Source organism: Tamandua tetradactyla, chromosome 9 (genome assembly GCF_023851605.1).
Source record: "Tamandua tetradactyla isolate mTamTet1 chromosome 9, mTamTet1.pri, whole genome shotgun sequence".
NCBI lineage: Eukaryota > Metazoa > Chordata > Mammalia > Pilosa > Myrmecophagidae > Tamandua > Tamandua tetradactyla.
The window spans coordinates 26,151,477-26,176,261 of record NC_135335.1 but is presented as its reverse complement, the minus strand read 5'-3'; the positions used below and the strand labels follow the sequence as shown (position 1 = coordinate 26,176,261).

The 24,785-nt window shown below is 42.4% G+C and overlaps 1 protein-coding gene across 4 annotated transcripts in view; it reads right to left on the bottom strand.

The window, feature by feature from the left end:
* LOC143646850 (uncharacterized) overlaps positions 1-23,744 on the bottom strand; it is a 61,063-nt gene extending 37,319 nt beyond the window's left edge. For 2 of the 4 annotated variants that reach the window (XM_077116245.1, XM_077116244.1), the window contains exon 1: positions 16,430-17,897. In XM_077116245.1, the coding sequence (XP_076972360.1) occupies positions 16,430-16,728 (299 nt within the window). In that variant the 5' untranslated portion in view covers positions 16,729-17,897. Of the gene's footprint in view, positions 1-16,429; positions 17,898-20,103; positions 20,211-20,661; positions 22,007-22,092; positions 22,940-23,628 lie in introns of those variants that run through there. The other 2 variants (XR_013157668.1, XM_077116246.1) reach the window with 2 other exon arrangements.
* Between the last annotated feature and the right edge of the window lie 1,041 nt (positions 23,745-24,785).

The window sequence follows — 24,785 nt, the reverse complement described above, 5'->3', positions numbered from 1 at the left end:
ATAAAAATACTGTCAAACTGGACTTCTATATCCAGCAAATTCTATCATTTGAAAATGAAGAAGAGATTTCTGGACAGAGAAAGAGTGTGAGCATTCACTGCTAACAGACCTGTTTTTTCAAAGGAAGGTCCTTCAGGTGGAAAGGAAATGACCCTAGAAATGGCAAATGTGTGAGTAAATATTAAAGAACAGTATAATAATATTTTAACCTTTCACTTAATTTCTTTATAAGGCATAGGATTATTTAACCAATAACTATATCATTTTAAAGTTCAATGTTTAACTTAAAAATATATAATATAGATTTGAACAGTGAATAAAAAAGTATTTGCAAAGTCCCCTTGGAGGAATGGCAAGAAAGGGGGAAAATTCTATTTCCCCATTAGGAGAATTCCTGATATTCTCACAAGCAGAATATTTGGGGACAACCAGAGCAATAGGCAGAGCCCTCACTTGGGTTTGTTCATAGGAAACTTATCCCTGCAAAGAATAGGCTAAGCCTACTTAAAATGGGGCCTAAGAGTCACCCCCAGAGAACCTCTTTTATTACTCAGATGTGGCCTCTCTCTGTCAGCCAACATGGCAAGCAAACTCACTGCCCTCCCCCTCTCTACATGGAACCTGACTCTGAGAGGTGCACACCTTCCTGGCAATGTGGGACAGAAATCCTAGAATGAGCTGGGCCTCAGCATCAAGGGATTGAGAAAATCTTCTTGACCAAAAGGGAGAAGAGAGAAATGAGACAAAACAAAGTGTCAACAGATGAGAGATTTCAAACAGAGTCGAGAGGTTATCCTGGAGGTTATTCTTACACATTATATAGATATCACCTTCTTAGTTAAGTATATGGAGAGGCTGGAGGGAAGTGCCTGAGAGTATAGAGCTGTGTTCCAATAGCCATGTTTCTTGAAGATGATTATATAATGATATATGGCTTTCACAATGTTGCTGTTTGAATGTGAAAGCCTTGTGTCTGATGCTCCTTTTATCTACCTTACGGACAGAAGATTAAAACATATGGATTAAAATAAATAAATAATAGAGGACACAAATGTTAAAATAAATTTAGTAGATTGAAATGCTAGTAATCAATGAAAGGGAGAGGTAAGGGGTATGGGATATGTGAGCTTTTTTCTTTTTTTTCTTTTCTGAATTAATACCAATGTTCTAAGAAAAGATCATGATGATGAATACACAACTATGTGATGAAAAAAAAGAGGTAAGGGGATTAGGGGCACTGGGTTTGGGCGAGGGTACACAGTGGACCCTAGTTAAATATTTTCAATGGCTGGATGAACAATAAACTGGTGAAGAAGGAGGCTCATAAAATCAGGTGGAGACTAGTAGTAAGAGGTGAAAAGAAAGTGACTGTGACTGGTTTGGAAAGAGGCAAGATAAGAGGTCAAGAATCACAATGTTCAAGGTGTGTGAGGAAAACAAGACAGAAGGAAAAGGTGGAAGTCTGTGAGGGTGAATATGCCTGTATGGCTGACACACTAATGAAGCTGTTCCAACTAGAAAATCACATGCGCACTGGTGAGGGGCATGGCCCAGAGGACAGGGAGGGATCGACCACCTGGCAGGGAAAGATAACCAGGCACCCCATGCTCTTTCTCCTTGGCCCCATTTTCAGCCAGTTATAATTAGCCTTTAGCTTCCTACTTCAGTCCCTAATTTTCTGACTGAAGAAAAAAAATCCACTTTTGATCTTACAATGTTCTCTAACATGCAGAGTAAGATGGCTGCATATTTGTTGGCATTCAGGACTTAGTACTGTGAAATTCCTTCAATTCAGCATTAAAAATGACCACTGAGCATCTTGGTCACAATTTTTGAGAAAATATTTAAGACTACAGACAGAAAAACTCCTTACTGAAAAATATTTAAATGGTTTAAACTTTAAATACTATAAAAACTTGTAAAAATTTTCCCCCACTATAATTCATTGTTTCCATAATTCTTAAATGCAATACTAGGAGCACATACTGTTCTTTATTAAAGTTAGCAAAAATTCACCATCAAATGGTTTCTCCCTATTAAGCTGGAAACCACTAGTAATTGTGAATTTCCCTGGATCAAGTGGCTTTTTGAGATCTTCTATTCTCGAGTCAGTGTAGGCAATTTGGTGGTTCCTTGGAAAACCAATTATCAAGTTACCCTATGATCTGGCAATACCACTACTCAGTATATAACAAGAAAGGTTGAAAGCAGTGAAATGAACAGACATTAGCACACTAATGTTCAGCGTGGCATTATTCACAATGGTCAAAAGATGGAAACAATTCAAATGCCCATCAGCATAGGAGTGGATAAACAAAATGTGGTATATACATATGAATTAGTTAGATTTCTTTAGAGAAACAGTACCAGTAGGAGATATCTGTAAATATGAGATTTATAATGGTGTCTCATGCAATCTTGGGAATGGAAGAGTCCAAAATCTGTAGGGTAGGTGGCAAAGCTAGCAGCTCCAATGAAGGGTCTGGATGAACTCCACAGGATAGGCTTGCTGGCTAAAGAAGCAGGGAGGAAAGTCTCTTTTCTCCCCTAAAAGTCTTCAACTGATTGGGTTATCTTACTGGTGGGTTGATTGCATCTGTGGTTGATTATATCTGTGATCAACTGACATGATTTAATGCACTAGCCTTCCAGTTTATCAACCAGCCACAAAATATCCTTGCAAAAATGATTAGGTCAGTGCTTGCCTGACCAGACAACTGCACATCATCACTTAACTAAGTTGACACCAGACCCTAATCATCACAGTATACAATGGAATATTACACAGCAGTAAGATGAAATGAGGCCCTGAAGCATATGATAACATGGATGAATTTTGAAGACATAATGCTGAGTGAAATAAGCCAGACAAAAGGAGAGGTACTGAATGATTTCACTGCTTTTATGACCCTGGTAAAGGTAAACTCAAAGGTGTATAATGTAGAATATAGGGGACCTAGAGATACAAGAAAAAGGAGTTATGGGGAGGTTTAGAGCTTCTATTTGGTGAGGGTGTGTTTATTTGTCATTTTTCTCTTTGACGCAATAAAAATTGTCTAAAATTCAGAGTGTTGATGATTGTACAAATAAGTGAAGATACTGTGAGACATGGATTGTTTATTTTGGACATTATCCACAATGCCTAATGGATAGAGGTGCCCAAAAGGTACACTGACTGAGAAGCAGAAAGGTGAACTCTGGTGTATATACACAGATGGAATATTGTGCAGCTAAAGAGATGAACAAACTCATGAGGCACACAAAAGGTGAATGGCCTTGGGGACATTATGCTGTGAAAAATAAGCCAGAAACAAAAGAACAAATCTCATATGGTCTCTTTTAACAAATACTCATAAGAAAACTGGAGCCTAGATTGTTAGTTCTTACAGCAGCCACATCTATTCCGGAGTTGTGTTATCTCAATCTTGATTCTAAGAGGCTATGCTATATACATATAACCATATAGTGTTTCCCTGGAACTTTGGCTACCTGTGTGACAGCTAAGACTCAGAGTTGAGGTTCTGCAACTCTAAAATTCAGCACTACTACATACAAAATCTGTTAAATAAACCAAAAAAGAAACCAGGCTTCAATAAGAGATAAAAATGACACCAAGATGGCTGGGATTAAGGTAAATCAAAAGATAGGGCAAAGAATAATGATGTCCACATTTTAGAGCTTCACCTACTGTATGAGACCAAAGGAAGGGAAGTTTATTTTTCCAAAACCTAAATTTTCTGTAGCACACAATCTAACTCAACCTGCCTGGATAGCTCAAAGCAACCTAAAGACATGGAGCTCAGAATGGGAACAATGGTTTGTAATTCTGTAAAACTTAATGTAATTCTGTAAAGCTTAATTCTGTTAAGCTTATACTCTGGATACATCACAGAGTATATTAGGCAGATAATTTAAAGTACAGGAAAAGTCCCTTGAGGGACTGGAGAAAAAACAGGGAACTATTAAACTTTTCCACCTGGGAAATCCCTGATACTCTCTCAAACACTAGGGACTCCCAAGTTAATAGTCCAAGCTCTCAATCTTGAGGCTTGCTTTTAAGAAATTTAATTCTGTAGCTGAGAAGTCAAGCCTACCTATAATTACATCTAAGAATTACTCCCAGAAAACCTCTTTTGTTCCTCAGATGCGGCCTCTCTCTAAGATCAACTCTGCTAGGAAAATCATTACCCTACCACCCTCCATGTGAGATGTGACATCCAGGGGAGACACACTCTCTGGGAATACGAGACCTATCTCCAAGGGATGATCCTGGTCTTGGCACTGCAGTATGGACAACACTTTCCTGACCAAAAGGGGGGAAAAATGTAACAAAATAAGTTATCAGTGGCAAAGAGAGTTCAAATAGAGTCAAGAGCTATTCTGGAGCCTACTCTTAAACAAGCTTAAGCTAGAAATTGCTAATTGCCAGTTTGTCAAAACCCAACCAACATCATTCCTGTTAACCTTAAAGAACACCTAGGGCTCCATCTGAGATTCTACAAAAGTTTCACGTACTAAGTTTACTTTCCAGAAACTTATAACCTCCAGATAGTTTGTAGGCCAGATAAGTCCTGGAACCCAGAGGGATCAGCCTCTCTAAGAACATTAACTAGTTCCATCCCCTATTCCATACTGCTGACACCTCTTTTCAACATGAGTAAGTTAGAATGGGCATAGCCCTAATATCCCTAAAGACTGGAAGAAGGATCAAAGGAGAAGGAGGAGTTATAACAGAGAAGACAAAATTTTAAAAATGAGTATGACTGCTGACTCATACTGATATTTCTGTTAGTCTCCACCACCTTGGAGTAACTAGAAGAAAAAAACAGAAATGGTGGAACTGTAACACATACCAAATATCGAAATCTGTTCTATAACTACTTGTTAAAATATACTTTGACATTTATTGCTTTTTTGTATACATATTGTATTTTCACAAAAAAAGTTTAAAAAGACAGTATTGAAACATGAGAGAAAACTGGAATATAGAATGCAAAATTTATATCAAGGTTAAATTCCCTGAAGTAGATTACATAAGTGAATAATCTTGTTCATTGGAAACACCCATGAAGTAATTATGTGTTTAAGGAATATGATGTGTACAACATGCTCTCAGATTTTCAAGAGGTAGATAGACAGACAGATAGATAAGGAAGGAGGGAGATACATCAAAGGTGGCAAAATGTTTTAACTGGTAGATCTGGTGGGAGGGATATGCTGGAGTTCTCTTTATGGGGTTTATATTATGTTTGCAACTGCCCTGTACTTTGAATTTATTTCCAAAAAATAAATTTTTAAAAAAACAATTTTTAAAAAAATCAAGCATAGGTTTGTTTTTTGTGTTTTTAAACTTATATTCAAGAAACTCATGTGTATCCAAATTCTGACCAAATTAAGACAACAATCCAATACACAGAAAGACTATTACAACACAAGGAGCAAAAATAATAAACAGAAAAGACTTGCCAATACAGGTGCCACATAAATACACAAATCTAAAGTTTTATGAATACATGAACAAACTTAAGTATACCTGTTAGCTATCTTTTCCCAACATTATAATAGTGTTTTTATATTTAGTACAAACATACAGCATGTCTTTATATGTATAATGTAGTTTTTACAAGTGTAAGCCAAGGAGAATGTGAGGTTTTCATCTTGAAGATGTACATTTCAGAAAGAATCCAACCTGAGATGCATTAACACACTATTGCAAATTATTCTAGTTTACTAGCTGCTGGAATGCAATATACCAGAAATGAAATGGCTTTTAAAAAGGGGAATTTAATAAGTTGCTAGTTTAGAGCTCTAAGGCTGAGAAAATATCCCAATTAAAGCAAGTCTATAGAAATGTCCAATCAAAGGCATCCAGGGAAAGATACCTTGGTTCAAGAAGGCCAGTGAAGTTCAGGGTTCCCTTCTCAAGTAGAAGGCACATGACAAACACAGTCTGGGCTTCTCTCTCAGCTGAAAGGGCACATGGCAAACACAGTGGCATCTACTGGCTTTCTCTCCTGGCTTCTGGGTTTATTAAGTTCCCTGGGAGGTGTTTTCCTTCTTCATCAACAAAGGTCACTGGCTCGTGGACTCTGCTTCGTGGTGCTGCAGCATTTCCTGCTCTCTTCGAATCTCTTTCATTCTACAAAATGTTTCCTATTTTATAGGACTCCAGAAACTTATCAAGACCCACCCAAATGGGTGGAGACATGTCATCACCTAATCCAGTTTAACGAAAAAGTAAATAAATGGGAACTCCTCAAAATTAAACCTCTGTGCATCAAAGAACTTTGTCAAGAAAGTAAAAAGACAGCCTACAGATGGGAGACAATTTCTGAAAATGATATCTCAGATATGCATCTAGAATCCAGAATATATAAAGACACTGTTCAACTCAAAAACAAAAAGACAGACAACCCAATTACAAAATGGGCAAAAGACATGAACAGACAGTTCTCAGAAGAGGAAATACAAATGGCCAAAAGGGACATGAAAAGATGTTCAACTTCCCTGGCTATTAGGGAAATGCAAATCAAAACCACAATAAGATATCATCTCACACACACACCAGAATGTCCATTATCAAAAACATAGAAAATGACAAGTGTTGGAGAGGATGTGGAGAAAGAGGCACACTTATCTACTGTTGGTGGGAATGTCAAATGGTATAACTACTGTGGAAGGCAGTTTGGCAGTTCATCAGGAAGCTAAGCATAGGATTGCCATATGACCCAGCAATACCATTGCTAGGTATCTACTCAGAGGACATGAGGGCAAGGACACAACAGACATTTACACACCAATGTTTATAACAGCATTATTTTCAACTGCCAAGAGATGGAAACAGCCCAAATGTCCATCAACAGATGAGTGGCTAAACAAGCTGTGGTATATACATATGATGAAATACTATGAGCTGTAAGCAGAATAAAGTTATGAAGTATGTGACATGGATGGACCTGAAGGACATTATGCTGAGTGATATTAGCCAGAAACAAAAGGACAAATACTGTATGGTCTCACTCATATGAACTGACATCAGTGAATAAGCTTGGGAATTTCAGTTGGTAACAGAGACCATCAGGAGATAGAAATAGGGTAGATATTGGGTCACTGGAGCTGAAGGGATACAGATGGTGCAACAGGACTGATTGTAAAAATTCAGAAATGGATAGCACAATACTACCTAACTATAACACAATGCTAGAACACTGAATGAAGCTGAATGTGAGGATGATAGAAGGAAAGGCCTGGGGGCACAAATGAAATCAGAAGAAATGATAAACGATAGAGACTGAGATCGTATAATCTAGGAATGCCTAGAGTATATAATGAGAGTGACTGAATGTACAAATTTAAAAATGTTTTTGCATGAAGAAGAACAAAGGAATTTCAATACTGCAGGGTGTTGAAAATAGATGATAATTCATATTTTAAAACTTTATGTGTGAGAAGAAAGCAAAAAATGTTCATTTGGTATAAAATTTATATTTTGACTAGTGCATTTCCTAATATAACTTATGTGGACAGCTTAATTGAACACCATAGTACATGGAACCTTGAGTAGGGCATGCAATTTTGTCCATTTGTTCAGAGTAATGCCCCGATAAATCCCAGAGTGATTTGAACAGTGAATAAAAAAGTATTTGCAAAGTCCTCTTGGCGGAATGGTGAGAAAGGGGGAAAACCCAATCTCCTCAAGTAGAGAATTCTTGATATTCTCACAAGCAGTGGGGAAAGCCAAAGCAATATAAGGCTGAGCCCCCAATCTTGGGGTTTCTTCATATGAAACTTAACCCCAAAAGGATAGGTAAGCCTACTTAAAATCAGGCCCAAGATTCACTCTCAAGAGAACCTCCTCTGTTGCTCAGCCAACACAACAAGCAAATTCACTGCCCTACACCTCTCTATGTGGTAGGTGACTCCCAGGGGTATGGACCTTCCTGGGAATGTGGGACAGAAATCCTAGAATGAGCTTGGACTCAACATCAAGAGATTGAGAAAACCTTCTCAACCAAAAGGGGAAAGAACAAAATAAGACAAAATAAAGTTTCAGTGGCTGAGAGATTCCAGAGTTGAGAGGTTATCCTGGAGGTTATTCTTATACATTAATTAGATATAACATTGTCAGTTAAGGGGTAATGGAGAGGCTGCATGAAAATGTAGAGCTGTGTTCTGGTAGTCATGTTTCTTGAAGATGATTGTATAATGATACAGCTTTCACAATGTGACTGTGATTGTGAAAACCTTGTGTCTGATGCTCCTTTTATCTACCTTATTGACAGACAAGTAGAACATATGGATTAAAAATAAAAAAATAATAGGGGGAACAAATGTTAAAATAAATTTAGTAGATTGAAATGTTAGTGATCAATGAAAGGGAGGGTTAAGCGGTATGGTATGCATGAATTTTTTTCTGTTTTCTTTTTATTTCTTTCTCTGAATTGATGCAGATGTTCCAAGAAATTATCATGATGATGGATATACAACTATGTGACCATATTGTTAGTTATTGATTATAGATGAAGAATGGAATGATCATATGGTAAGAATATTTGTGTTTGTATGTTGCTATGTTCAATAAAAAAAAACAATTCTCAAACATAGTACGCACACTGAGCAAACACATGTTCTAGTCTGTTCCAACTAAGAAGCCTGCTTAGTCAGTAACCTGAAACATAAAAATTAAATTATGCCACTACTAAAAATCTCTTATCTAAGTAATTCCTTTCTCAGACTTATGCCCTTCTAAAAGATGGATTGACAGAAGGAAGGAAAAAAAAGTGAAAATTGAACAAAATTATATTCTAAGCCACCAGCAACTCAGCTCTAAAACTTTAAATCTGTTGACACTACTATTAAGAGAGACACAAGAACACCACAAGAGGGCAGCTCTACCTTTCGAATGATTTGTTTGTCTTTGGAAAATCTGAGGCATGGTGATGGCGCCAACAGCAAAAGAAAAAAAAAAACCATAAATTCAAGATTAAATTTATGTTAAATAAATTTATGAAATCATAAATTTAAGCTACAATGCAAAAGCAATGCAGAAAATGTCTGAGTAAAATTACTCAGAAGTGGATGTATCTTTTCTGCCTTATCCTATTTTTAGATGAATAAAAATGAGGCTAAGACCAATCTTCGAAGATTTCATTTTCATTGTTTATATGTTACCCATTTTATAGTGAGAAAATCATGCAATTTAGGTATGATCAGTGTGAAACACATCAAATGAAGTTCACTTTCAAAAAGTATGTTTAAAGGGCACTGTCACTCAAATATTTACTTGACTAGTGGTTTCACGCTGCTTTTGATTCTTAAAGTTCACACTAAATCTTAGAGCTATTTTTGAAAATATAAATTTTCTTGAATATTGCAAAAGTTCCAGTGAGATACAGATATTATCCTGCAACAAATAATTTAACAAGCAAAAGTAATAAAACCTATCTTCAAATAATAAATACATTTTATTACCTTTTTTACCTTAAGACATAAATCTAAGGCAAATAACAATATTCTCAAAACAAAGTAAAAACATATGCCAAAACATTAAAATATAACAAAGTTTTAGCCTGACATAGGATTCATGGAATTAAGATTATTTTCAAACAATATGGCTTTATTTCCAAAATGCACATTACTTTTCAGACAGGTTCACTCCTCATTTATTTAGATATTACATTTGCTTTAATCTTTTTATTAAAGGGTTTTCTTGCTTTTCTCTCAATATTGAACATATAACTGTATTTTGCTCCATCATAAATTTAAAAAAATGAAAAAGGAGAAATTTCACTGTAACTCCTTTATAATAATAAATATTTAAATTCATAAATTAAGAATATTTTCCTCCTAAGTGGAAGAGAACAATAACTATTTACTTCTCTTATTACCTCTTATGTAATTAAGTACAAAAAAGGCTTCTTTATATAATAATAAATTCTAGCTCAGACTACCAAATGGCTTGTCAAAGACAACCAGTAAAACCATGTTAAACTTTTAAACTGCTTGGATTTATATATACTAGGGCTAGCAATCACTAATCACGTGTCCTTCAAATTCCTTCACCAATGTTCATTATGTGCTAATTATTTTATATTAATTACTTTTAATAAATTATCTGGTCATGTTTGAGTGGGATTTTAGGGAAGTGTTTATAGCACTCTACTAACATTCTCCCTATATTTTCTCTCTCCTTCTTCCAAAGTAACAAGAATTTTAGCCAGCCATAAGGCCACCTTGCTGAACATGCAAATTAATATACACTAAGTCAGAAATTCTCAAAAATTTTGGCCTCATGATACTATCAAACTTCTAGAAGAAAACAAAGAAGCATCTTCAGGAGCTTGTGTTAGACTTTACACCCAAAGCACAAGCTTTAACAAAAGAAAAAGAGATAAATGGGACCTCATCAAAATTAAAAACTTTTGTGCCTCAAAGGACTCATGCTAGTTTGAAAGGATGTACGTACCCTAGAAAAGCCAGGTTTTAATCCTAATCCCTATTCAGTACTGCATGTTTGAAACTGTAATTAGAGCACCTTCCTGGAGATGTGACTTATGGAGTCACATCTTGATGTGATCTTGAGTGATCAAGAGTGGTTGTTAAAATGGATTAGGTGGAGACATGTCTCCACCCATTCAGGTGGGTCTTGAGTAGTTTATTGGAATCCTATAAAAAGAGGAAACATTTTGAAGAAAAGAAGAGATTGAGAGAGAAGAGAATGCTGCAGCACCATGAAGCCAAGAGCCCACCAGTCAGCAACCTTTGGAGATGAAGAAGGAAAATGCCTCCTGGGATGCTTCATGAAACAGGAAGCCAGGAGAGAAAGCTAGCAGATGACACTGTGTTTGCCATGCACCTTTCCAGCTGAGAGAGAAGCCCCGACTATGTTCACCATGCGCCTTCTCACTTGAGAGGGAAATCCTTAACTTCATCTAGGGCATGACCATGATGATGGGGAGTAAAGATCTCAGCTTCTTAAGTCTTAAAAGACTTGCTTATGCACTTTAAATTACTACCTACTAACACTGTTGTAAAATTTGCCAGTCTAGTCCATCCAGTTCAATCCTTGTCAAAACTCAGCAAGTCTCAATATTCTAATTTCCCTCTGTATTTTCTCTAAAGTAAAATAATCCTGGAGCTAGCCTTGGCTCTTCAAGTCCATATTACACACTAAACACCTATTCCTGATTACCTTATCCTCTAATTCTAATGCCTCACTCTTTAACTTTTTACTATATACTGGTAAAATAACCATAGTATATTTCTTGAAATATTCTCTTCTCAATCAGATTACAAATTCTGAGTTCAGTCTGTGGGGAGGTTGGGCAAGATGGCAGCTTAGTGAGGTGTAGAATTTAGCTCATCTTCCAGAGTAGCTAGTAAATACCCAGGATCAGTACAGAACAACTGCTGGGGCTCCATCAGTAACCAGACACACAACTGAGGCCCCACACACAACTATTTCCCAAAGCCACAGAGGCCAGCGCCCCACACCCATGGGAGGGCAAGCTAGTTCCTGGAGGGGAAAATAAACAGACTATACAAGCAGTAAGGGCTTAGCTCAACCAAGTTCCACTTGTGGAGTTAATTAGCAAATTCTGACTACTAAAAATAGGCCCCCAGCACAGATAAACCTGCAATAAGCACTATAGGAACTAGGAGTTTTTACCCTTGCAGAGAATGGGGCAGGACTGACAGGGAAAAAAAGCCAGAGGCTTTTTGAGTCAAGACAGCACAAAATACTGGAAAAGGGCTGGAACTCAACAAAAGGGAACCTTTGATGTACTTTTCAATTATGGGGTTTATTTTTCTAAATATGGGTTAACTGATTTAACTACTTACTTGGGAAGACCTTAAAAGAAAGTTCTTGGGGCGGGCCGCGGTGGCTCAGCGGGCAAAGTGCTTGCCTGCTATACCGGAGGACCTCGGTTCGATTCCCGGCCCCAGCCCATGTAACAAAAAACGGAAAAACAAAATACAATAAAAAAAAAAAAACAAGAAAGTGTTTAAAGATGTTTCCCTTTAAAAAAAAAAAAAAAAAAAAGAAAGTTCTTTCAATGTGAACCTTAAAGGATCAGGGAAGTAAGTTCATTTATTAAATTCTCTGTTGGAAGGACAAAACTTCTCTTCCCTGACACTTTATGATCTCTGATTTTACAAAGGGCCTTGATAGGTGGTTGTGCCTCAGCTAGAATTTTCAGGACTTTAGTTGCTATATAATTGGCATTTATAAAATCTGATGTATCATACATAAATATATTTATTTAATTATTAAAAAAAGGGGGACACATAGAACCTGGAGATAAACAGAGCCACAATCAACTTAAACTCTTAACTGACAAACCTGAGGCACTGACATCCCACTCTGAAAATATTTTTGTTTGTTTGTTTGTTTTCCTTTTTTCATACTCCTTAATAGCTCATGAGATAGAAATGGAAGCCTTCTCAGGTTGCAGCACTGCCCCAGGAAAGGGCAAAATTATGCTTTTCTGAGAGATAAAGTAACTAGTCAGGTAATAGGACTTAATTCCCTAAAGGATTTTTCCCAAGAAAAAGGCAAGGTCCGGCTCAAGTGGAATCCCTCCTTCAAGGAATTCAGGCCACAGGACTGGAAAACTGAAGTAATTACGGCCAACCTAAAACCTCATGTCTGTCTCAACCATGCTCCTGCAGAGAGAGTCTGCTGAAATTAAAGGTACCACATCACTGTACGCTGGTGGGAAGCCTTAAGCAGACAAGTGCCACATGCTATGTAGGATAGGAAAACACAGAGTCTAGAGGCGTCACAGGAAATTCTAACAACCTGCTGGATCTCACCCTCTGGAAAAACTGATGCTGGAGCCTTTTCCCTCCTGAGACATGGGTCAGTCCAGTTGGGGAAAACCTCACTGGAGTCTACAATATTTGAGAAGACCATCCTCAAGAAAAAAAAGGAAAGGCTCCATATAGGAGGGTAAGAAACAGCAAAAGAAGAACTGAAAAATTCTGATCAGTTAAACAGAACTTATGCTAGAGATCAAGAATAAGTAGAGCTGAATATTAAAGAACAGATAAAAAACAAAGCCACTGAGCAAGAAAACTGTAAGTAAAGGAGTGAAAACAACCCCCAGAAGGAACTAATTAGGAAATTAAATACTTAGACGCCAGCAAAAAGTAACAAGAGATGGAAACAGCCCAAATGTCCATCAACAGATGAGTGGCTAAAACAAGTTGTGAAATATACATATAATGGAATATTATGCAGCTGTAAGAGAGAAGGTCATGAAGCATATAACAATGTGGATGGAACCTGAGGATTTTATGCTGAGTGAAATTAGCCAGAAACAAAGGGGCAAATACTGATATGAACTAACATTAATGTTAGCTCATTGATACGAAGTAACATTAATGAATGAACTTGGAGAATTTCACTTAAGAACAAAGGTCATCAGGAGATAGAAATAGGATACATATTGGGTAATTGGAAGTGAAGAGATAGATTATGCAACAGGACTGACTGTAAAAATTCAGAAATGGATAGCACAATACTACCTGATTGTAGCACAATAATGTAAGTACACTGAATGAAGTTGAAAGTGAGAATGATAGAGGGAGGAGGAGGGCTGGGGGCATATAAGAAACCAGAGGGAAAGATAGACAATAAAGACTGAGACGGTGCAATCTAGGAATGGCTAGTGTACAATAATAGTGACTAAATGTACAAATTAAAAAATGCTTTTGCATAAGGCAGAACAAAGAATGTCAATATTGCAGGGTGCTGAAAATAGGTGGTCATTTATATTTTAAAACTTCAACTTATGTGTGAGACTAAAGCAAGAAATGTTTATTTGGTACAAAATTTATATTTTGACTAGTGCATTTCCTAATTTAAGTTATATGGACAGTTTAATTGAACAACATAAGTACATGGAACCTTGAGTAGGGCATGAGATCTTGTAGGTTTGTCCAGGTTAGTGTGATGCCGTGATAAAGCAAAGAGTAATTTAAACAGTGAATAAAGAAGTATTAGCAAAGTCCCATTGGGGGGATGGAGAGAAAGGGGGAAAAATTTAACTTCCCCATTTGAAGAATTCCTGATGTTCTCTCAAGAAGTGGGGACAAACAAATCAACAGACTGAGCCCTCAATTTTGGGGTTTGTCCCTATGAAATTTATCCCCACAAAAGACAGGCTAAGCCTACTTTAAATTAGGCCTAAGAGACATCCCCAACCCCCCGCAAAGAACTTCTTTTGTTGCTGAGATGTAGACTCTTCCTTTCTCCCAGTCAACATGGCAAGCAAACTCACTGCCCTCCTCCTTTCTACATGGGACATGACTCCTAGGGTAGTAAACCTCCCTGGTAATGGGGAACAGAAATCATTTAGAATGAGTTGGAACTCAGCATCAAGGGATTGAGAAAACTTTCTCAACCATAAGGGGGAAGAGAAAAGGAGACAAAATAAAGTGTCAGTGGCTAAGAGATTCCAAACAGAGCCAAGAAGTTATCCTGGAGGTTACCCTTACACATTATATAGATACCACCTTTTTAGTTTGTGGGGTATTAAAGTGGATAGAGGGAAGTGCCTAAAATTGTAGAGCTGTGTTCCAGCAGCCATGTTTCTCAAAATGATTATATAATGTTTTCACAATGTTACTGACTGTGAAAACCTTGTGTCTGATGATTCTTTTATCTATGGTATGGACCGATGAGAAAAACATATGGATAAGAAATAAACAAATAGGGAGAACAAATGTCAAAATAAATTGAGTAGATTGAAATACTAGTGGTCAGTGAAAAGGAGTGGTAAGGGGTATGGCATGTATGAGTTTTTTTCATTTTTCTTTCTTTTGCTGGAGGGATGCAAATGTTAAAAAAAATGATCATGGTGATGAATACACAACCATGTGATGATATTGTGAGCCATTGATTGTAACCATGTCATGAATGTTTGCATGTCAAGAATGTTTGTATGCTTCTTCATTGTTCATATTTTTTTTAAAAAAGTGCTGGCTATTGGTAGAAACTGAAAACAAATGGAAAAAAAAGCATGGTACTGACATACAGATAGATATACTGACCACAGATTCGAATAGAGTCTTCAGATGTAGACCCCTCTCATCTATAGACAAATGAACTTTGATAAGGCAGTCAAACCAACCCACCTGGGACAGAGCAGCCTTTTCAATAAATGGTGCTTGGAGAACCGGATATCCATAGGCAAAAGAAGAAACAGGATCCGTATTACATACCCTCAAACTCAAAATGGATCAAACACCTGAACATTACAGCTAAGACCATAAAACTTGTAGAAGAAATGTAGAGAAATATCTTATAAGTCTTGTAATAGAAGGTGGTTTTTTTAGACCTTAACCCAAAGCATGAGCACTGAAAAAAGAAACACACATGGCAACTCCTCAAAATTGAACACTTCTATGCATCAAAGAACTTTGTCAAGAGAGTAAAAAGGCAGCTATGCGATGGGAAACAATATTCGGAAACCACATATTAGACAAGGATTTAGTATCCAGAATACATAAAGAAATTATTCAACTCAACAGCAAAGACAAGCAACCCAATAAAAAATATGCAAAAGGCATGAACAAACACTTCTCAGTAGAGGAAATACCAATGGCTGAAAGGCACATGAAAAGATGATCAACATCACTGGCAAATAGGGAAAAGAAAATCAAAACCACGATGAAATATCATCTCAAACCCACTACAATGATCATTATCAAAAACAAAACAAAACAAAACAGAAAGTGACAAATGCAGGAGAGGATGTGGAGAAAGAGGAAAACTTATCCACTGTTGTTGGGAAATGTAACATGGTCCAAGCACTCTTGAAGGCAGTCTGGTGGTTCCTGAGGAAGCTAACTATAGAATTGCCATATAATCCAGCAATACCTTTGATAGGTATCTATTAAGGGGACGTGAAGGCAATGAAACAAAAGGACAACTGCACAACCCAAAGCTTAGAGTAGAATTATTTATAATTGCCAAGATGGAAACAGCGCAAATGTTCATCAATGGATGAGTGGCTAAACAAGCTGTGGTATTTACAAACTATGGAATATTACACAGCTATAAGAAAATAAAGTCATGAAGCGTGTAACAATGTGGATGAACTGTGAAGACATTACCCTGAGTGAAATTAGCCAGAAACAAAAGGACAACTATGTATTGTCCCACTGAGATGAATTAACATTAATGTGTGAACTTGGAAAACTGAAGTTAAGAACACAGGTTATCATGGTCATTCCCAGAAACTTTGGGCATTTATGTGACATCTGCTACTAAGAGTTAGAGCTCTGAAGCTTTGAAAGTCAGCAGTAACCCATATAGGAACTGTCCAAAAAGCTGAAAAAGTGATCAGACTTTGAGATATGAGCCCACTCACAGCCTTCTTGGCTCCCCACCGACACACACACCTGCCCAGACTCAGTTTACCTGCAGTCCTTCTCCAGCTCCTTGGACTTGTCAGTACAGTATAAAAACTTCCTCTTGAAGAGCTGCACAGCGATGACCATGAAGATAAACATGAAGAGCATGTAGATGATGAGGATGTTGAGCATATTCTTCAGGGAGTTCACCACACAGTCGAACATGGCCTGCAGGCGAGGGGGCACAAGAGGGGCCACTGAGGGCCAGATTTTGCAATGCCTGCAAGGAGGGTAGCGCCACACCTGGAAGTGGGAAGCAGACTGTGATGGCTCTCTCTTGCGCAGGAGGCCTGCACCTGAGCTCATTCCCAGGTCTGTATGGAGGAAAGCCCCAGGTGATGCCAGAAGCTCTGTTGGTTGCCGGAATCAACAGGGGACAGACCAGAGGTAGCTGAGCAGGTGCCAGGCCCAGCTGCCAGGCAGAGACTCTGAGAGAATTTCATGGCCCTCTCATCTGTTGCGATCACTACCTGGGACTGAGGAGAGGGTCTCACATTCTCTAGTTTCTCTGAACATGCTGAGAAGACAGCCCTTTGGGTTTTCTGAAATGTGTCTGTCTGCCTGTGACAAGACAACAGGCCACCACCATCTCCTAAGCTCCTGCCCAGTGCCACCCACCCCCCGCCACGAGTCAGCAGCAACCCAGCCAGCCCAACTGCCACCCACAAGACATCTGTTCCTGCCAGACCAAGTGCCAACTCCTTACCTGGACCCACAGGGCCCCTGGCTATCTTCTCTAGTCACCTCCCAACCTGGCCCCTGCACACACAGACCCTAAGCAAATTGTCTTCTGCATGTTCTCATGTTGTTTAATGTTTCCAAGTCTCAATTTTCAAGCTATTAATATTAACACCCTACCATGCAAGTTTTGGAGGCTTGGATGAGTTAAGGCAAATAAATCATTTTGCATAATGCCAAACAGAAACGGAATAACAACTCAATTTCAGCACAAATGAAAGCACTTGGGTTCTCACTCTTTCCCCTTCCCAGGGCCCTCCCTAGGAACCTTGCTTTCCCTGAGTCTCCATACCCCCCCATGCTTCTCTGCTGCTCCTGGTACTCTTGCCTCAGTACATGACAGTTGTTGTTGAGAATACTCTGCCTCCACCAGTTAAGGAAGAGAAATCTAACTGAGGGGAACTAGAACTGAAAGACACGCCTGTAGGGCTGAGATCTGAGAAGTTAAATGTGGGACTTTCCCTCCACTCTGCAGCAGGGACCAGTCACATGCACACACACATACACAACACTCAACCACATATGCACACATGTGAATGCACACACTCAGGCACATGTGTGCATATCCACACACACAGACAGGTACACAGCACTTACGGATGCATACACATACGTGCACAATCAGGCACACACACACAGTCCTTAAATGCACAAAGATACACACATGTATGTGCAGACATGCATGCAAATTCACACATGCTCACAGAACATAATATGCAACATCCACAAACACATACATGGACACATGGACACAGGTATGTGCACACAACACATGCATACACAGTCCATAAATGCACATGCATATACACACGGACAGGCTGATGTGCATACATGCACACTATATACACACAGGTGCATGCACAAGTGAATACTTGGACACATACATGCACACACACATACACAGTATATGCACAAACATCCAAGCCACACATTCATGATCACACACCCACACACCCATTCACACTAACATACAACACACACAATCCACATACAAACATGTGCACATATATGCATGCACACATGTGCAAACATACATGCATATACACACTTGCTGACACGTGCACACTATACTATGCTCACTACTCCCCCTTAGGCACATATACACACATGTGAATACATGAGCCTACATACACACACAACCCACACAGACACATGCACAGATGCGCACATGTATATTCACACCTGCAAACTGCTCACGCATACACATTCAGCATCCAACATACATATACTCAGGTGTACATATGTGCACCCTAAACAATCCATACATGCCCACACATAGGTACATGTGCATACAAACACTTGCACATGTGCACACACACATGCATGCACAGATGCACATATGCACACCAGCCTGCCCCTCCACTCTGACTCTAGGCTCCAATTTTGAGTTTAGGCAGCTGCTTGATAGTCTTGAGAGGCCACAGGACATGCAGAACTCTCAGAGACTTGACGGTGCTGATGTCTTTCCCTTTGGATCCTCTAGAAGGGAGAAGTCACAGATGCAGACAGGCAGAGGACACACAGGTGCACAGCTCCCATGCAGCTCACCGCCAGCTGTCACATGCCTCTTTCCCACAGGCTGTGAGGCCTCTGCCTCCCACTTCCCCAGCATCAGAGCAGACAGAGACTAGAGTAGGGTCAACAGATATTGGGGGTCGGGGGAATCCCAGGAGGGGATGAAGCTAGCCTCCACAGTGATCACCCCTGAGCTCCCCTGACCCACCTCCAGACCAGCTTCCTCTGGCCACCGTGCTGAGGCAGAGCACTGAGCAGCATGTGTAGAGGGTCCAGAGGACACACTTTCTCTCCTGCCAGTTCTGTGCCTGCTTTGTCTCTTGCTAGGAAGCTTCCTAGATCTCGCCCCTTCCCCTCCTGAGTCAGGGGCTGCCCTGATCCCCCTCCCAGCTGCAGCATTCTTACTCCAAAGTCCCTCACTGAGTTTTGACAAAAACTTTATCATAGAAGTTTATCATAGAAGGAGGGTCCCCTAAGATACCCAGAGGAGTCAGCTGGACTTGCAAGGGGCAGGATTGGGTGGGAAGAGAAAAAGACAGTGTGGTCTGAGGGGAGGAGCCACGTGAGACAGCACCACTGGGGCCGCAGCACCCACCCAGAGCCTGACACTGGTCCCAGGGCCAAGTTCCCAGCTTGCAGCAAGTGTGAGGAAGTGCTGCCTTCCTGGGCCCGAGGAGGCAGGAAGGCAGGCAGAAGGACTGGCCCTGGCAGCATGCAGCAGGGGTGGGTGGGGTAGGGGCCAAGCAGAACCCTGAGAGGGCCAGCAGTGGGTGGGGGCATCAGAAGCATCACCCCATGAAGCTCCTACAGAGAGTCCAGCCACAGGAAGACAGAGAGAGTACAGTCAGCAGAGACAGGAGGGAGCCCTTGGAGGGCTCAGAGAAGACAAAGACCCTTTCCCTGGTCCCTGCCATCTGTCAGGGGCCATCCTCATGTCTGGAATCACCCCACAACTTCCCAGGAGTCTCCCCAACCTGCCCAGTCTCCTGGTGTCTTCCCACACCCAGTTGCCCCCAAGGCCCCAGATCCTGTTCTTGTGAAGCTTCCCCTCTGTGAGGGTCATGATGGCCCAAAATCCTGGCCAGGTGATGGGGAACACATCCTAAAATCCAAAAGGGGAAGGGTGTGCAGTTGACCACACCATGCAGAAGAGTGGAGGGCTCCTGGGCCAGGTCCTCACCTTGGAGCTGCTAAAGTTGCTCCAAAGGACCCACATGACAGGCCAGTGGAGGCCCAAGACAAGTGCGGCAATTCCAGGACCAGGGGCATGTCAGGAACTGGCCTGGGTACCCCTGCCTCAAGCACAGATGGCCTCTCAGGGCAGGGGAGCCAGGACAGCCAGGGAAGCCCATGGGGTCCCCCTCTTCCCCCTTCCTGTCTCCTGGAGCTGCAGCCTGGCTGGAGGCCACCGCAGACGTGGGTACTTACAAGAAGGCAAATGCCACGAGGGCCCCACTGACCACAATGAAGTCCAGGATGTTCCACAGGTCCCTAAAGTAGGCCCCAGGGTGTAGCAGCAGCCCCAGGTCAATCATCTTTAGGAGAGAAACATGCCCCAGGGTGAGGAATATCCCAGAAAAGAGGCAGAGCCAGGCCCCAGAGGGGATGTGTGTGGCCTGCGTCACACCCAGCAGGGGAAGGGGACATAGCCTCTGAGGTCTTTGGGGGTGCCAGCATCCCATAGCCGCTGGTACACGCATCCCTCAGAAGTGCTCACTTGGCAGCCAGCTCATGGAGCAGACCCTCAGGGGGACAGTGGTCAGAGGGACAGCCAGTAGGCTCTGATGGACCTGTGCATATCAAGCCCTGCCGGCCCTGGCTGGTGGCTCTGGCAAGCACAGAAACCTCTCTAGGGCTTAGGCTCCTGGTCCGTAGTGGGGAAGCCGCCGCACCCACCACAGGAGCCATGGAGCACAGGGGTGCCCGCTCACTGTGCTGTACACACACCCCACCCTCAGCCACGCCCAGGACCACCACGGAGCTCACCTTTATCACCATCTCGAAGGTGAAGACACCTGTGAAAATGTAATCCAGGTATTTCAGAGCCTGGAACCAAAAGGAGGCTCTTCTCAAAGGCTGAGCCCGAGGGCCAAACCAGGGGCCTGAGGGCAAAGGTCTTACGGTGGGGCACCTTGGCTCAAGCATCCCACTGGATACAGATCCCTCCAGCCTCAGCCCCAGCTTGACCAGTAGCCCCCTGCCACCCACAGGCAGCCCTCCAGGCAGAGTCCACAGGACGGGGTCTGCACGCCCAGCCACGGGCCCTCACATTGTTCCTGGATGAGTCCGTGCACACAGGATCCTCGGTGGCCAGAGCGATGCTGCTCAGGGTGATGACCACAAGGATGACCATCTCAAAGTACCACAGGCTCACAATGTAGTGGCAGCAGCAATGGAGCCTGGGGCAGGCAAATGTGGTCACAGCCCCAAGGCAGGCCAGGCAGGGTCCAGGGCTGCACCTGAACCGTGCTGCGTACTCCCAACCCAAGGGATCCATGAGGAGTCCCCAGAAGAGGCAGGAGAAGGCTGGTGCCAGCTAACTCTACCTGCTTGCCAAGTCAGGCAGGCCACTGCTTTATAAATAAAGCTGTACTAGAATGTAAATACACCTTCCCATATGCTCAGCCCAAGGCTGCTCTCATGCCTGCAACAGGAGAGACCTCAGGGCTGAAGCGACCAACTCCCATCCTTTTCAGTCAGGCATTCAGAGAGGAGCCTTTGGCCAATGCTCTTGTGGAGAGCAGGTCTCACCCTAGGGCTTCCTCTGGTCCCACTGGGTGTGGCACCCTGCATGTGAGCACAGCCACTATTTCAGCCACCATCCCCTCCAGCTGCTCGCCCAGCAGTGGTGGATCAACCACTCATGCTGGACAGCTCTCCTGCTCAGTGGCCCCTTGGACCGCCACCATCACATCCCAGGTCCTCACTTCCTTTGGCCACTGTCCTCTCTCTTCTGCTGCCCCTTCCCACTATGCTCAGCTCTGGCCCACTGACCACCACCTGGCACTTCAGCTCAAGGCACTGCCCATGGTGCCAACCACTTCACCCTCATTATGGGAACACACTTCACCTTCAGCCTCATTCTGCTGATACAGAATGCATTCTGGGCTGATGGTCTTTCTCGCAGCTGTTACCATCTCAAGCTCAGCTCTACCCCAAACTCAAACTCCTGCATCCACCTCCCCAAGTCACCCCCACTGCTCCATCCCACAATCTACCCTTCTGTCATTAAGGAGACATTCTGGATGTGTCCTTGACATCTTCCCCTTCCACAGGTAATTATCATCAAATCCTGGAATTTTTGCCTCAGAAATTTCTCTCCAAACCTCTCCATCGCCGCTGCCCTGTGCAGCCCCTCCACCCTCTCTAACCTGAGACTGTGATAGCCAGCCAAGCCCCCCCGCTCCCACTGCGCACCTTCATCCTTGCTGCTCCTTGCTCTTCAAGGGTCATCAAAATTCCTGCTTCCTTCTGTGCATGTCCACCTTGCTGTTCCCTCTGCAAGAAATGTTCTTTCTCCTCTTTCACCCAAACCCCATTCATCCTCCAGGTTTCAGCTGTGAGAGCCCTGCCTCCAGAAAGCCCTCACCCTCAGTCTGGGTGGTATGAATGCTGCCCCAGCACAGGAGCCTGCACACACCTCCTCACCTGCACACACCTCCTCACCTGCATGCCCTTCACTGCATGCCCCCTTCATCTGCTCCCTCCCCACTACAGTCAGTGCTGAGAGCACACCATCCCCTTTCCAGCACTGCCCTACTTCCCACATGAGTGGGCCAGCAGTAAATGCATGATGGACCCACCACTGATGACTGCAGATACATGGATGTATGTGCAATGTGAACACGATGCACATGTGCATGCCCAGGGGTGCCGGTGCAAGAGGAAGAGGTGTGTGTGAAGGGTGGTGTATGCAGGGTGGACATGCCTGGGGTAGGACTGGCATTGGGGCTCAGGGCCCTGGAGCAAAGATGGATGAGCAGGTTCTGTGCACCTCCCAAAGGCCCCTGCATCTTGACCTTAGGTGTAACAACTCAGTAAGCTGAGGCTGAGATGGGGGCGCCTGCGGATGTGGACAGCAGGAGAAGCAGGCAGATTGACCACTACGTGGTTGCAGGCAGACCAAGGGCAACTCACAGGTTTGTGGGGCTCAATCAGAACATGGAGCTGTACGGGACAATTGGCCGGGGGCCACTCCTCATCGCATCATCCGTGTCCACCTCCTTTTTCCCCTCTGCCTGGCTCTCCAGGTCCATGCTTCCACCTGCAGGGACACAGGTCACCCGGGGGGATGCCATGTGGTGCACCCAAACTCCCGTCCCACAGGGGTGCACTGGGAAGCAGCCCAAGTCTTGCTGTCCACCCCACCACAGGGCATGTGGCTAACAGCCAAGCAGCACTGGGAAACCCCCTAATACTTGTCAGTACCCCCTGGGTGGTGATGGCCAGGACTGCCCATCAGAGACCCAGTAACGCACCTGGCCAGAGGCAAGTGGCTGCTGTGCTGGGAGGGGCAGCCAGGTAGGAAGCCCAGCGCAAGGCACCTTGGGGGACAGAGGCAACAGCCATTCTCCTGGACAGGCCCAGGGCAGGAGAAGGATGCACAGAGAGGAGGCATCCGCTGCAGCAGGGGAGCAGGTGGCCTCCCAGGCCCCATCTTCCTGTCCAGCCTGGCTGGACCTGCCCGTTAGGACCCTGAGGAGGGCTCTATCATGCCAGGGAGCTGAGGCGGCTCTGACCCAGCATGCCAGCCCTAAGAACTCTCACTCCTTTCTGGCTCCCCTTGTCCCACCCTTGGGCCTCTCAGTAGCCCCAGGCTCTGCTCCCCACAAACCAAACCCCCAAAAGTGAAAATGGCTGTGCCCTGAGTCATCAATCTTGGGGTTTGTTCATATGAAACTTAACCCCACAAAGGATAGGCTAAGCCTACTTAAAATGAGACCTAAGACTCACCCCCAGAGAAACTCTTTTGAGGCTGGGATGTGGCCTCTCTCTCCCAGCCAACATGGCAAGCAAACTCACTGCCCTCCTCCTCTCTACATGGGACATGACTCCCAGGGGTGTGGACCTCCCTGGCAAAATGGGACAGAAATCATAGAATGAGCTGGGACTCAGCATCAAAGGATTGAGAAAACCTTCCCAACTGAAAGGACAAAAGAAGACAAAAGAAACAAAAGAAGGTTTCAGTGGCTGAGAGATTTCAAACAGAGTTGAGAGTTTATCCTGGAGGTTATTCTTATGTATCATATAGATATCACCTTTTTACTTTAAGGTATATGAGAGAGGCTAGAGGGAAGTGCCTGAAACTGTAGAGCTATGTTCCAGTAGCCATGTTCTTTAAGATGATTGTATAATGATACAGCTTCCACAAAGTGTGTGATTGTGAAAACCTTGTTCTGATGCTCAATGGTATGGACAGAAGAGTAAAAAATATGGATTAAAAGTAAATAAATAATAGGGGGAACAAATGTTAAAATAAATTGAGTAGAGGGACATACTAGTGGTCAATGAGAGGGAGGGATATGGGGTATGGTATGTATAAATATTTTCTTTTTTATTTTTATTTCTCTTTCCGGAGTGATGTAAATGTTCTGAGAAATGATCATAGTGATGAATATACAACTGTGTGATGATATTGTGAGCTGTTGATTGCACACAAAGTATGAAATGTTCATACATTAAGAATATTCATGTTGTGTGTTGATTGGTTTTATTAATAAAAAAAGTTTTAAAAAAATGGCTGTGGCTTTTGTGTTTTTAAGGTAGATTTTGTTTTCCCTGCCTAGTTTTCTTCTCACAATGATTATAACAACCTGATACATACTTTAATTCTCATGGATGACAGAATTCTTGTGACCTTTTCTAGATACTTCCAGCTCAGGGACACCAGGGAGACAGCACAGAAACTTATAGCACTTCCCAAGACTGTCTCATTTTCATTTCTTTAAAGAAATATGCAAGCACAGTGCACAGGTGGCTCACTGTTAGAATGTTCACCTTTCACACCAGAGGCCTTCCTAAACCATGCACCACCACCCCCCTAAAAAGGAAATACGGAAGCACAGGGACTGCTAAAGAACTTTGAGAAAAATGGTGACGACCACTAGAGT